At 49.1% G+C, this 13952-nt stretch overlaps 1 protein-coding gene across 10 annotated transcripts in view; it reads right to left on the bottom strand.

Moving 5' to 3' along the window:
• Positions 1 to 9039, bottom strand: part of ARHGEF3 (Rho guanine nucleotide exchange factor 3) — a 312981-nt gene extending 303942 nt beyond the window's left edge. For 7 of the 10 annotated variants that reach the window (XM_086367397.1, XM_086367403.1, XM_086367401.1 and 4 more), the window contains exon 1: positions 8986 to 9039. Coding sequence is in view for 2 of the 10 variants with exons in the window: in XM_086367394.1 (XP_086223520.1) it covers positions 5687 to 5691 (5 nt within the window). In the remaining 8 variants the exon portion in view is untranslated. Of the gene's footprint in view, positions 1 to 5686; positions 6029 to 8744 lie in introns of those variants that run through there. The other 3 variants (XM_086367394.1, XM_086367406.1, XM_086367396.1) reach the window with 2 other exon arrangements.
• Between the last annotated feature and the right edge of the window lie 4913 nt (positions 9040 to 13952).

Here is a 13952-nt window from a genome sequence, read left to right as displayed (position 1 = left end):
TAGGTAAGTTGGCTTCACCTAAATTAAAACCTTGGGCTTCAAAGGACACCATCAAAGAAGTAAAAAGACCAACCCAAAGAATGGCAGAAAATACTGAAAAATTATGTATCTATCTGATAAGGGACTGAATCTAAAATATATAAAGAACCTTATAACTCAATAGTAAAAACACAACCCAGTTTTTCAAATAAGCAAAAGATCTGAACAGACATTTCTCCAAAGATGATATACAAATGGCTGATAAACACATTAAAAGATAGTCAATCAACACAATACTGAAGGAGAACAAAGTTGGAGGGCTGACACTACAAGACATCAGGATTTACTATAAAGCTCCAGTAATCAAAACAGCACAGTACTGGCAAAAGATGAGACAAAAAAAAAAAAAAAATCAATGGACAGAACAGAGAGCCAAGAAACAGACCCCCATAAATACAGTCAACTGATCTTTGACAAAGGACAAAGGCAATACAATGGGGCAAAGACCATCCTTTCAACAAATGGTGCTGAGAACAACTGAACATCCTCCACACACAAAAAGAAAATCTAGACACAGACATCACATCCTTCACAAAAATTGACTCAAGATATATCACAGACCTTGTAAAATGCAAATGTCTGAAACTCCCAAAAAATAAACAGCAGAAAGCCTAGTGATGGCTTTTTGGATCCAACACCAAAAATACAACCCATGAAAGAAATAATAAACTGGCCTTCATAAAATTAAAAAAATTTCTGCTCTGCAATAGATAATACCAAGAGTAAAAGAAGATAAGCCACAGAGTGGGAGACAGAATTTGTGAAAGACACAAGTGATAAAGGACTGTTATACAAAATATACCAAGAATTCTTAAAACTGAATAAGAAGAAACAATCTGAATGAAAAATGGCCCAAAGACCTTAAAAGACACCTCGACAAAGAAGATACACACATGGCAAGTAAGCATAGGAAAAGATGCTACATATCATCACAGGACAACAGCAAGGCGGATACCATTAGTACCTATGACAAAGGCTAAAATCCAAAATACCAACAACAAAATGCTGACGAGCAGGTGGAGCAACAGGCACTCTCTCATATACTGTTGCTGGGAATGCAAAATGGTACAGTCACTTGGGAAGACAGTTTGAAGGTTTCTTAAGAAACTAAACACACTCCGGCTTCCCTGGTGATCTGGGGGTTAAGAATCTACCTGCCAGTGCAGGGGATGTGAGATCGATCCCTGGTCTGGGAAGATCCCACATGCCACAGAACTAAGCCCGTGCACCACAACTTCTGAGCCCTTGCTTTTGTGCACACCAGCCACACCTACTGAAGCCAGACAACTGAAGGCCACATGCCTAGAGCCCATGCTTACAACAAGAGAAACCACTGCAATGAGAAGCCCATGCACCGCAGCAAGGAGCAGCCCCTGCTCACTGCAAAGAAAGAAGGACACATGTAGCAATAAAGACCCAGCACAGCCAAAAAAAAAACCACAAAAATTAAGGACACCCTTATCATATGATCCACTCCCTGGTGTTTACCCAAAAGAGCTGAAAGCTTATGTCCAGACAAAAAACTGCACATAGATGTTTATAGAGGCTTTATTCATAATTTTCAGTACTTGGAAGCAACCTAGATGGCCTTCAGTAGGTAAAGAGAAAAATAAACTGGGATACACCCAGACAATGGAATGTCATTCAGTGCTAAAAACGTGCTATCAATTCATGAAAAGACATGGGAAGTCTTAAATTCATATTACTAAGTGAAAGAAGCCAAAATGAGAAGGATACACGGTGTATGATTCCAACAGTATGACATTCTAAAAAAGGCAAAACCGTGGAGACAACAAAGAGACCGGTGAATACGGCAGGGGTGGAAGAAGGTATGAACAGGCAGCGCACAGAGGGTTTTTACAGTAGTGAAATATTCTGTATGATACTGTTAAGACGGGTATATGGCATTGTACATTTACCCAAATCCACTGAAAGTAGAATACCAAAAGCGAGGAGCCCTTAGGCAAACTACAGAATTTGCCACTGCAAGTTCATCCTTGGTGATGAATGTAGCATGCCGGTGAGCGAGGCATGTGTGGGAGCAAGGGGGAAATCTCTGTACCCTCCTCTCAATTGTATTACAAACCCAACACTGCTTTAAAAAATACAGTTAAAAAACATATTTAACACCCCTAACCGTTAGGAAATGAAAATCAAAACCGCAATGAGATCACTTCACCTGGGCTAGATTGGCAGTGATCAAGAAGATGGACAGTGGTAAGCATCGGTGAGGACGTGGAGTAACTGGACCCCTCACACACTGCTGTGGGATTGCAGAATGGAACAGCCACAAGGCAAACATTTGGCAGTTCCTCAAAATGTTAATCATCGAGTCACCATACAACCTGCAATTCCACTGCTCAGTATATACTTAAGAGAAGTGAAAATGCATTTCCACATAAATTTGTACACTCTTCCAGGGGAAGGTGAGAGCCAGGGCAGGTAAAAACAAGAGAGCATATGGACAGAGAAGGTGCTCCTGGACGTATGGTTAAATGGAAAAAAAAGAACAAGGCTGGAGAAGAATACATACAAAACAAGTGATGATTGTGTTAGCCTTAAAAATATATATATGCACAGGTACACAAAGTTGTTATGTAAGATTGTAAGAGAAATACACAGCCAGCTGATCATAAATGTTCTTTCTGGATGTAAGCCTGCAATGAGGGAGGTGGAACTTCATTATTTACTCTACAATTTCTGATTTGCTTGCTTTTCTGTTTATTAAGAAACAATCAGGGCATGCCATGCAAAAGATAATTTCTTTCTCTAGCCAAAACAGAAGAAAAAGGAAGAGGCCACTGGAGTTGGGTAGTGAGAGAAGCTGTGAAAGTGGAGAAGAGCAAAAGAGCATCCCAGGTAGTGGGAATAGCAGGAGCAAAGATTTGAAAGTGGATGTCAGGTTCATTCTGTTATAGGAACCAGTGGGGACCTGGGGTGAAGGTGCATCAGAACTGTGAGTTGAAGCAGCCAAGTTCCAAAGGTGTCATGTGCCCCTTAGGGAGTGGCGGCCCTGAGCATGTAGGGGCACTGCTGGGAGAGAACGGGGGCTACAGTTGGGCAAGAGGTCTCAGCAGCAGTTCAACTTGGCCTCTGTCTCACCATAAACTGATCGTCAACTCCATTATCCAGATTTGTCTAATAAGATGGTCTCCAAAAAGAATAACATCCACACCACTGAAGTCCCCAAATCTGAATGAAGAACTTCCGGTGTGTCTGAGCACACCTTTTCGATAGGAGCACAAGGAAGTGATGGAGTGACCTGAGTCAATCCTAAGTACCAGATGATGACCCCAGCAAGCCCCCCAGCATGCAGGCTGTGATGGGGGTAAGCACTTTGCAAATATCTTTTCAATTAATCCACAGAGCAAAACTCCGAGGTACAGGCAAGCACTATCTCCCTTCACAGATGGACAAACAGGCCTGGGGGCTTCCCTGGTGGCTCAGATGGTAAAGTGTCTGCCTGCAATGTGAGAGACCTGGCTTCAATCCCTGGGTTGGTAAGATTCCCTGGAGAAGGCAATGGTAACCCACTCCAGGACTCTTGCCTGGAATATTCCATGGATGGAGGAGCCTGGTAGGCTACAGTCCATGAGATCACAAAGAGCTGGACACAACTGAGCAACTTCACTGGTTCACTGAAACAGGCTCGGAGAGGTTAAGCACCTTGTCCAAGGTCACTCCCTTGGTTAACACTGCAGCAGAGACTGGAACACAAGACCCCAACTGCCATCTCTACAACCTACAGACACTTCAATCTGCTTCAAAGCCAGGTCAGTACTCTCCTCCAGTTTCCAGGAAAATATTATGGAGCTCAGAATTGGAGTTGAATTCAGAGCTTGGGGTTCTACCAGCAAATTCAGACACATAAAGTTACTATATGCTGGCTGGAAGTGGAGGTGGGGTGTTGGGATAAGGAGCCAAGTTGGACCGGTAACTAACTAGCTTGCTCTTTAGCTGGCTGAGCCAGGCAAGACACCAAGCTGCCTCCTCTGTCCTCCAACTCTGGCTGCGGGCCCCAGCGTCTCTTTCTGTGCATTCCTGTTTTGACTTGGGCCCCATGTCCAGTTCTGCCCTGAAAACTTGTGCTTCACCTTGGAAAAGTCAGGAGACACCTGGGAAATGAAAGTGATCACCTCCTCTAGCCTTCTTACTCCATAGCCACCAGAGACCCTGGGACACCCACCAAATGTCCCAACAAGCCCTCACTGAGCCAGGGGCTGAGCACTCGCTCTGCCTCCCAGGGCTGACATTCCACAGGGATGTGCACCCAAGAGAGGCCTAAGATACTTCAAACACCCATTTCTCTTCATGTCACTGAACAGATATTCAGGGAAGATTCTCTTCACCTCCACCTCTCTCAGCACAACTGACAAGAGGCCCAAGAAGACACACAGTTGGCAAGTTATTCATCACTCCACACCTCAGTTTTCTGGTCTGGAAAATGAGGGTATGTGACACACATAGACATGTTAAGATGTTGGTGCAGGGCTCAGCCTCACAAGGCACAGCCATTCAGATTAACTGGCACTTACTGAAGGCTGCTACTTTGTTCCTTTTCCACAGTATACTCCCCCCCCCCCCCCCCCACACACACAGCTATAACCAGTGAGAATCCTGCATCAAGCCCCCAAGGTTCATGCTCACTTCCAGGCAGCAGTTTCAGGAACATCACTACCCCAGGCCCCACCCCCTGGAAAGGAAAGACACCAGCCTTCTGGTCAACCAGGAGTGCACACAATGCTGAGATCTTATGCCAGCCACCTGCTAAGATCTGGAGAGAGGGTGGGGGAGGTTCTGCCTATGTTGCCTCATTTCCTCTCTCCCTTCCCCAGGGAGACAGACCATAGCCACATGTAAAGCGTGGTCTTCACCAAGCCACCCACAAGGCTGCTCCCTCCTTCAAATGGGTTTACACTCAAATGCTGCTTCCTGAGAGCCAGTGTTCTTGCCTGGAGAATCCTGGGGGAGCCTGGTGGGCTGCCATCTATGGTGTCGCACAGAGTTGGACATGACTGAAGCGACTTAGCAGCAGCAGCAGCAGCAGCAGCAGAGACATTCCCTAACTTAAACCAACCCTGCCTCCATCCCAGCTACTCTGAATCCCCTTACCCAGTTTCATTTCCTTCATCACACTGACCATACAACTTGGCATCTTGTTATAGGTCTAGTTGTCTATTACCCAGCTTGACCCCTGCGATGTGAACTCTGAAGGGAGAAGCGCTGTTGGCTTCCTTGATGGCTGTGTGTCCAGTGCCAGGGCACTCCCTCCATAAGTGATTCCTGAATAAGTGAAGTAAATTAGCTGAGCTAAGTGGCTAAGGTACACTGGAAAAAAAGCTAAGTCTTCCTCTAAACCTCTCCACAGTGGACCCCGCTCCACTCACCACACTGGTGACCTCCCACAGAAACTGGAACTGACTCAATAACTTAGAATCATATATATAAACATTTTGTTTTCATTCAAGTTTCAACCCGTTTGTGCGAGGTGATATGAATCAGGCGATATCTTTACAAATCATTAAGGTAATGGGTCCAAGGATTAATCTTTTAAAAATATAAATAAGACTATAATTAATAAACTGAGGAATTAACTGGACAAATCTCAAAAAAGAACAAAAAGAATGAAAGAAACAGAGCCCCATACCTCATGGCCACCACCCCTGCTGCCCAATGAGTTACAGGAGTCTGAACGATACAGAGCTTGGCCTCGAAGGTTTCTAAACAATTGCAGTTTTCTTTGATGCCTCTTTGCCTTAGGCTCCCTCCAATGACTCTTGACTCAGGAGCACACTGAGTTCTGGTCAGGGGCTCAGGAACCTTGGAGATGGCAGAGAAATAGAGGCAGCTCACTGGGATGGATGGTGATGGATGAAAGGCTCAGGATGCAACATGGACCAGAAAAACTGGAGCAGCAGCACGCACCTCTCCCCCTCATCAGAGTGATATGGGGACGACATCCCATTCTCTGCATCCCACATCTTTCTCTGGCAGGAATAGGCTCTCTCAGGAGGCAACGAGTTCCCTTCATTGGAGGATCCGAGCTTGGGTTAAGCAGTAACTAGGAGGAAGTGCTGTGGAGGTGGTTTAAACTGCAGGCTGAACTATGTGACCTCAAAGGTCACACTGTAGACTGGCATTCCTATCGGCCAGTTCCTTTGCATTTCACTCCTCCTAAACCTCTCCAGCCTCCAGGAGCCTCCCTCAGTGGATACTATACATGCTGTGCCTCACAGACATTAAGTGAGCACTTACTGTGTGCCAGGGGCCAGAGTGGAGCAGGGACAAGGGTAACAGGATTCTACATTCTTCTGGGTGGACAAAGACAATAAACCCTTGAGCAGACACATGAGGAAAACCATTTGAGGCAAACTCCAAGAGTAAAATACAATGGGGGAATTCGGGACTTCTCTGGTGGTGCAGAGGATACAAATCCGCCTGCCAGTGCAAGGGATCCCTAGCCTGGGAAGATCCCACATGCTGCAGAGCAACTAAACCTGTGTGCCACAGCTTCTGAACCTACACACCTAGAGCCCGTGCCCCGCAACAAGAGAAGCCACCGCAGTGAGAAGCCTGCACACTGCAACTAGAGAAGAGCCCTCTCTCTCTGCGACAAAGACCGAGTGCAACCAACCAAAAATAAAATTAATTTTTAAAAATGGGGGAACATGACAGAAACTGACAGGGAAGGGGATGCTCTGGACAAAGTTGTCAGGGGAAACTTTTCAACAGAGGAAACATCTGAGCTAAATGGCATGAAAGTACCAGACATGAGAAAAGGCGGTGAGAGAGTGTGCTCAGCAGAAGGAAAAGCATGTGCAAAAGAGAAGTCTGAGAAGTCTCCTGACAAGTTGAGTTCAAATATTCATCAGTTGCACCCTATCCTAAAGGCCCCACCACAGGCCCTAAACACACATCTCGCCCCACCCCCGCCTGCCTTCTTTCCCCACTGACTTCTTTATCAGATTTTTTCAAGTCAAGGCAGAGCTGATTTGACTCTGAACTTTCCACTGGCAGGTGAGCTCTGAGCAAGGGCACAAAGGAACATGTGTGCACCTCTACCTACAGGGACAGAGGAAATGCTGACATCGTGACTCCATAAAAAAGTGGGCCTGTCTTGTATAGGGGACCATAACTCCCATCTTCCCACCTGGCATTCAGGTCCCATATTTGGGGGATGCGGGCCTTTTGTAGAATACGATGTAAAGAGAACCCTCTGAAAAAATACACACCTGTGCTCCAAGCATCTCAGGTGTATTTCAGAAGGTTCTTAGAGCCCCAGGTTCAGAACGTCTATCTGGTTACCACCCCTACAAGAAAAAACTAAACTGTTTCAGCCCAGGAGCACCCCACTGATGGAACGGACAACCTGTTAGAGGTGAGTAAATGAAAGAGAGGGGGCAAGATCAGGCCCTCAGACCCATAAAGAGACTCCCACACTACCTCTTCTAGCTCTGATAGAAGATGTCAGCCTGTCAGGGGGACCAACGCCTGAAGGGGTCCTAATGAAACCTTATCCGCTCCACTCCAGTGAGGGAAACATCCCACAACACCCCAGAGCCTCCAGAGAAGGTCCAAGACCCCATTTTCCAGGATTGTCCTTGACAAAGGTCATCTCTAGTCTCACATTCTAAGATAACATTTCACACAAGGCCGGTTAAGCATAGGAAGTGTTAATGCAAAGCCCACGTGTTTCAAGGCGGAAGGGGACACCAGGGCTACTGTGTAAATAATTCAGGTCCTTATCAGGAAACGGAGAAGTGCGGAGAGCTTGCTCACCTAGCTCACAGTGGAGTTAGGGATGGGGGTGCTCTGTTAATATCAGTCAAAATAGTAACAAGAAGGACAGTTAACCGAGGGAGAACTTAGCCTGTACCAGGCACTACAATAAAAACTTCAATCTTACAAAACCTTTTAAGGTTTGTACTATGATCATCTCCACTCTACAGATGAGGAAACTGAGGCATGAGCAGGTGAAGTAACTTGCGCAAGACTACACAGTTGACACTCAGACCTAGCAAAACTCTTCCACACCCAGGGTAGAAGGTAGTAACACCTGGGCAGTGCATGAACTGCTTAAAAATACGTTTCTGCTACTTCACCCAGGACAACCACCATTTGGCAGTTCTCGCATCCTTGCCCAGTGCTGGAGGCAAGCCTGGTTTGGGCATTAAATGGAGTGAGAGCCCTCGAGGAACAAGCCACTCAGTTTCATCAACGTATAAGCCCTTGATGAGGCCGCTGATACTGCAAGAGCGGTTCTTCCTCGTGGCAAAGCCCACGGGAACTCGACTCAGTAGAAACTTTCACACTCGGAAGACGCTTGCCCGTCTCTAGCTACGAGGGACCGAAGTTCGCCTTAACCCCATGGTGTCCGCCTCCCCCTCCTCCTCCCTGGATCCTCGAGCCGCTTAGTTTAAGCAGCAACGAGCACAGGGGCCCGAGTGGGCCCAAAACCGAAGCCACCGCCCCGCGCGCCCAAAGCCAGGTTCCCCGCCGCGAAATAACTGGTGGTCCTGCGAGCCCCGGCAAACAGCGCCCGACGGGAAGATACGCGGAGGGAAAGGGGCCGCACCCCAAGACAGGTGGCACCTCCGTCCCCGGAAGTGGGTCCGGGAACTTTTAGCCCAAGAGCTAGCAGAGGGTCGGAGTCAGGGTCTCCGGCGGAGCGGCGGCCGGTCGGGGCTGGTGGTGGCACTGCCTACCTGTGCCGCCTCCAGGGTTCCCCTGACCGTTCAGGGTGCCCGGAGCCAGGAGCGCACACTCTGCCGCGGGCACCGGGATGGAACGAGGGCGGCTTGGAGGTGGGGTCTAGCTCCGGCTTGGTGGGTGAAGGTGGAGAGGAATCAGCCCGGGAAGGCCTCCCGCCCCAGGGTGTCTAGCAGGGTCTCCAGCGGGGAAGGTCTAGCGGAGTAGCGGGGCTCCAGGCCAGCCGCCCACACTCACCTCGGCTCCCAGCACGGGATCGACCCGCCGGGCTGCGGCTCGCACCGCGGCTACGACTCTGGCAGCGGCGGCTACGGAGGCGGCTCCCCGGAGCGGGGCGGGGCCGGGGGCGGAGAGGCCGGGCCGGCCACGTGGGCCGGAGGCGGGCCGGGGACCCCAGCGGGCGCCAGGCCGGGTGTCGGGGAACTTGGACTCGGTCACGCTTGGCTGCTGCTCAGCACTTCCCACTCCGCACCCTGTTGGGGTCCCAGGGAAGGCTGGGGACGGAGAATGGGAGACCTGGCCCCCGGGGCATGCCCAGCACCTATTTGGGAGATAATTTACTGGGTCCGGGAAAGGGTGCGCAGCCTGCCGAATCCCGTTCCCCCGAGGGCAGCTCCGGGGATCTGTATCCCAACGGGAGAGGGCTGTGGCGACTCCCGAGCCATGGGCAGCAGGAGCTGCCCGGGCGGGCGAGGGCCCGGGTCAGGCGCTTGGAGCCCCAGCCTCGCCTACCAGGCTGACCTTGGGCTTGTCTAGTCCTGCCCAAGCCTCACTTTCCCCGACTGTGGGAGTGAGAATAAGGACGAATCCCCGCGCGCCCAGCAGGTTCTCAGGAAATACATTTGTGGGCGGATGCTGAGCTTGAAAGAGCAGCAGCCAGCAGTGTGGCCTGAGTCTTTCCTGCAGAAATAGACATGAGAATCTAAATACTAAAAGCATTTTCTGTACTCATTCATCCGTTCAACAGATTAAATTCTTCCAGTCCTCAGGACCCCATAAACTCAGGAATAAAAAAAGTCCCTACACACTAGTTATGAGCTCTTATGAAAGTACAAACCATTATAAAAAAGAAAAAGTTCATCAGCTGCTTCCATGTGCCTGGTGAGGACTTCAGGTGCTTCATCTACTTGCCTTGTGAGGTGTAGGGCTTGTATGGGCCGTCTCAGGAACTGAAGCTTAGAAAGGTGAAGCCAGCCCCCAGATCAGAGGAGAAAGCTCCAGTTCCAGGGCTACATTTCTCCGCAGCCATACCTCCAGTACATGGAGGATCAGGCTCTGAGTGGACCTCCTCACTCTCTCTCCATGGGGAGAGCTCTAACCCCCACCCCCTCATTCCACCTCACAAGGGGTAGGGGGATGTTGAGGGCTTCCCAGGAGGGACCTTCCCTGGCAGCAGCCGCTGAGATGTAGATCTCCCAGTCCAGGCACCAATCCCCTGCACACCCGTCACCAGCACCAGGCGTTCAGACCTTCATCTGGCACAGCTGAGACTTCCTTTATTGCAAACTCCTGTCTCTCCTTTGCAGGCACACAGCCTCCTAGGGCTGTGTGACCTCTCCCTAGCCCACAGCTCACCTTCTGGGCCAGAAACTGACCAATGTTGAGCAAAGGAACTTTCATTCCAACTACAATTCCACTTCATTCCACCACACCTTGACCCCAAACCCAGTGCCTCATGACCCATCCCTTTCCTGTGTAAGGATCACACACCCTGCCCACGACTCCATTTCCAAGGCCAAAACCTATATCCAGGTCCCTAATCCTCAACCTTTTCTTCCAGGCCTCTTTTGTTACTCTCCCTCCTCCACACAGTGGAAGATCACTTACTACAGCCAGCCATGTTTATTAGGTAATAATAAAGGGCTTCCACTCCCTCAGCAACCCAGAGCTCGGCAGGCACTTCCACCCCTCAAGTCGACACCTGGTGCTCTACTCAGGCGGCGTTGTCGGAGATAAAATTTCTATTTCCATTAGATTCCATTTAATGATTGGAGCATCTGCTACATGCCACAGACCATGCCAGACTCTGAACCTCAGCAGTGACTCTGTCACAAGACAGAAAGACATAGTCCCTGACCCCATGGAGCTCACGGCTGATGTGGGAACAGTCAGAGCCATCACTGGGCAGGTTAGGGAGCAGGACGTGGTGAGAGACACACAGGAAGTGCTGGCCCAGATTCGAGCATGGGAAGGCTTCCTGTGCGATGTGGGGCGACAGGGCTGGAGAGGACAGACGTGGAAGCCAAGAGGTGGGAGAACATAGGGCACACTTCTGGAAGCCCATGGAAAGGGGCCTTGATGGCCAAGGTGACACACTAGACCTTGACCATGGAAAGGTCTGGGCAGAGGTGATGGGACTCCACAGCTGCTGAGTGAGGAATGGATGCAGCGGGTCAAAGTCTCCTGGACACAGCAAAGGCAATGTGCATGTGGACTATTACTGGGGATGTACTCCTCAATTTCCTTTGTTTTTCAATTCCGGGTGTCCAGAGATCAGAACAGATCCTCAGGAATATGTAGACCAGAAACAAATCTATGTAAACTCACAACAGTTTATATGCAGTGCCCCATCACCTCCCACCTACTCATGCTTTGGCCCTGCTAGGGGGAGGGTAAGGAGCACTTGGCTCCTGGACTCAGATTAGGAAACTGTTGGGGAAGAGGTGATACACCCAAAGGGAGTCCTGTCATGGGGTGTGTGGAGAGAATAAGCAGGAAATGTGGGTCACTATCCATGGAGTTTGAAAACTGGTGGAGAAACCAGAAGACACTGATGATCAGCCACCTTTTCTCCTTGAAACAATCAGTTCATGAGGGCTCATTCTTGAATTCAGCTCCATCTCCCCTAACTTTGCAAGACAAGGTAGAATAGGACCAAGGCTATCACCTAAGTCATCAGTTGGGAAAGCTGGGGTGTCTACTGCAGGTCTCCACACCAAAGAGTGAGTGAAGAGCTATAACCGGTGCCAGGTAGGGAAGCAGGGGTGAGGGGCTGGGATGAGGCACCAGGGAGCACAGTTGGAGAAAGCCATCTCTTGAGAAGGCACAAGGGCAAGGGCAAGATGGAGACCACCAACCCGGCCATCGAGGACCCACCAGGTACCTTTACCACTCGTCCTGGGAGATCACACATTTAAAACCCACTGATAATACCACTCATATGACCAATGCTGAGAGAAATATTAAGAATAAGATAAAATCCACCCACAAATCACCACCACCCAGTAATCAGTTCAGTTGCTCAGTCGTGTCCAACTCTTTACGATCCCATGGACTGCAGCACATCAGGGTTCCCTGTCCATTGCCAACTCCCAGAGCTTGCTCAAACACATGTCCATCAAGTCGACGATGCCATCCAACCATCTCAACCTCTGTCGTCCCCTTCTCCTCCTGCCTTCAATCCTTCCCAGCATCAGGGTCTTTTACAATGAGTCAGTTCTTCACATCAGGTGGCCAAAGTACTGGAGCTTCGGCTTCAGCATCAGTCCTTCCAATGAATATTCAGGACAGATTTCCTTGAGGATTGACTGGTTGGATCCCCTTGCAGTCCAAAAGACTCTCAAGAGTCTTCTCCAACACCACAGTTCAAAAGCATCAATTCTTCCATGCTCAGCTTTCTTTGTAGTCCAACTCTCATATCCATACATGACTACTGGAAAAACCATAGCTTTGACTAGACAGACCTTTGTTGGCAAAGTAACGTCTCTGCTTTTTAATACGCCATCTAGGTTGGTCATAGCTTCTCTTCCAAGGAGCAAGAATCTTTTAATTTCATGGCTGCAGTCACCATCTGCAGTGATTTTGGAGCCAAAAATATAAAGTCTGTCAGTTTCCATTGTTTCCCCATCTATTTGCCGTGAAGTGATGGGACCAGATGCCATGATCCTAGTTTTTTGAATGTTGTTTTAAGCCAACTTTTTCACTCTCCTCTTTCACTTTCAAGAGGCTCTTTAGTTCCTCTTCACTTTTTGCCATAAGGGTGGTGTCATCTGTGTATCTGAGGTTACTGATACCCAGCAACATCTACTGTTATTTTGTGTGCTTTTTTGTTTTCCATTTAACATATTGTGAGCCTCTTCCTTGTGATAAAACACTCTACAACATGACTGTTAAGAGTTGCCTATTGGTCTATGGTATGAATGTGCCTCTTCTTATCAGCAGTCCTGACTGGTACCTGGTTTGATCCTCACTTCTCAGCATCAGGGATAATGCTTAGTGATGAAAATCTTTGCATAACTAACTTTGATACACAGTTCTGGTTATTTCCTACAGAGAAAATGCTAGAAGTGGATTACTGAAAGGAATATTCAAGTCTTCTGCCTTTAGCAGTATTCAGATGCCCCTCCCCCCCCCCCACACACTTTCTTTTGAAAAGTGTGGAGCATCCAGTTGATGAAGCAACACTAACCTTCTACCCCAGGAGATGGTGACACCTGTGAAGGAATAAGGTGCTCATCTCAGTGTTCAGACCTAAGCAATGTTCTGCAAGCAGCTAATACAGTAAAAGACTTCTTTCTCTAAAACCAAGTCCCATCTGCTCTCATAATCTAGGCTTGAGGAAGACCTGAGAAGCAAGACCGGGAGGTGGGGTGGAAAGGTAGACAGGTACTTCAGGGCAGGAAATGCCTGGGTTCAAATCCAACGTCGCCCTGCCCTGAAGGTGGGACGTTACCTAAGCCATAAACCCTGCTGGGAGTATGGGACGCGCCCAGGTGGTAGCAGGTGTCCAACTCACAGGGGTGACTCTAAGACACAACAGGTCATCACCAGCCCTAAGTCTACAGTCTGGAGACAGGACCCACAGGGAGTGCAAACTTGAGACAATACAAGCCACTTGGCGGGAGGGATGTGGGACACCCCAGTGGCCCTCAGCTCTGGAGAGCATGGTAAGCGAATGGGGGTCTCACCCCAATTTGCAAAGCAGGAATGGATGCAGTTAACTCCTCTGGGAGGCCTTCTGAAACTCACTAGCAACTGTTACCGCTGACCCTGATGCCAACTGAGACAAATGACGGCTGTGCACACTTGCTGTGTGCCAGGCACTGGACTACCCGGACTATCCCCTCCATCCGCTTCATCCTCACCACCACACCATAGACAGGTGCGCTGTCATCCCCATCAGACAGAGGAGGAAACTGAGTGCCACGGAGATGAGGTAACGTGCCCTGCTGACTGATCAGTGGTAGGGCTGGGGTCTCAAGCTG

This window comes from Bos grunniens, chromosome 22 (assembly GCF_055505025.1).
Source record: "Bos grunniens cultivar Pamir isolate PY7600 chromosome 22, Bosgru_T2T1.0, whole genome shotgun sequence".
NCBI classification, from domain to species: Eukaryota; Metazoa; Chordata; class Mammalia; order Artiodactyla; family Bovidae; genus Bos; species Bos grunniens.
Note: the sequence above shows the minus strand (reverse complement) of the source record. Positions and strands in the feature narration are given on the sequence as shown.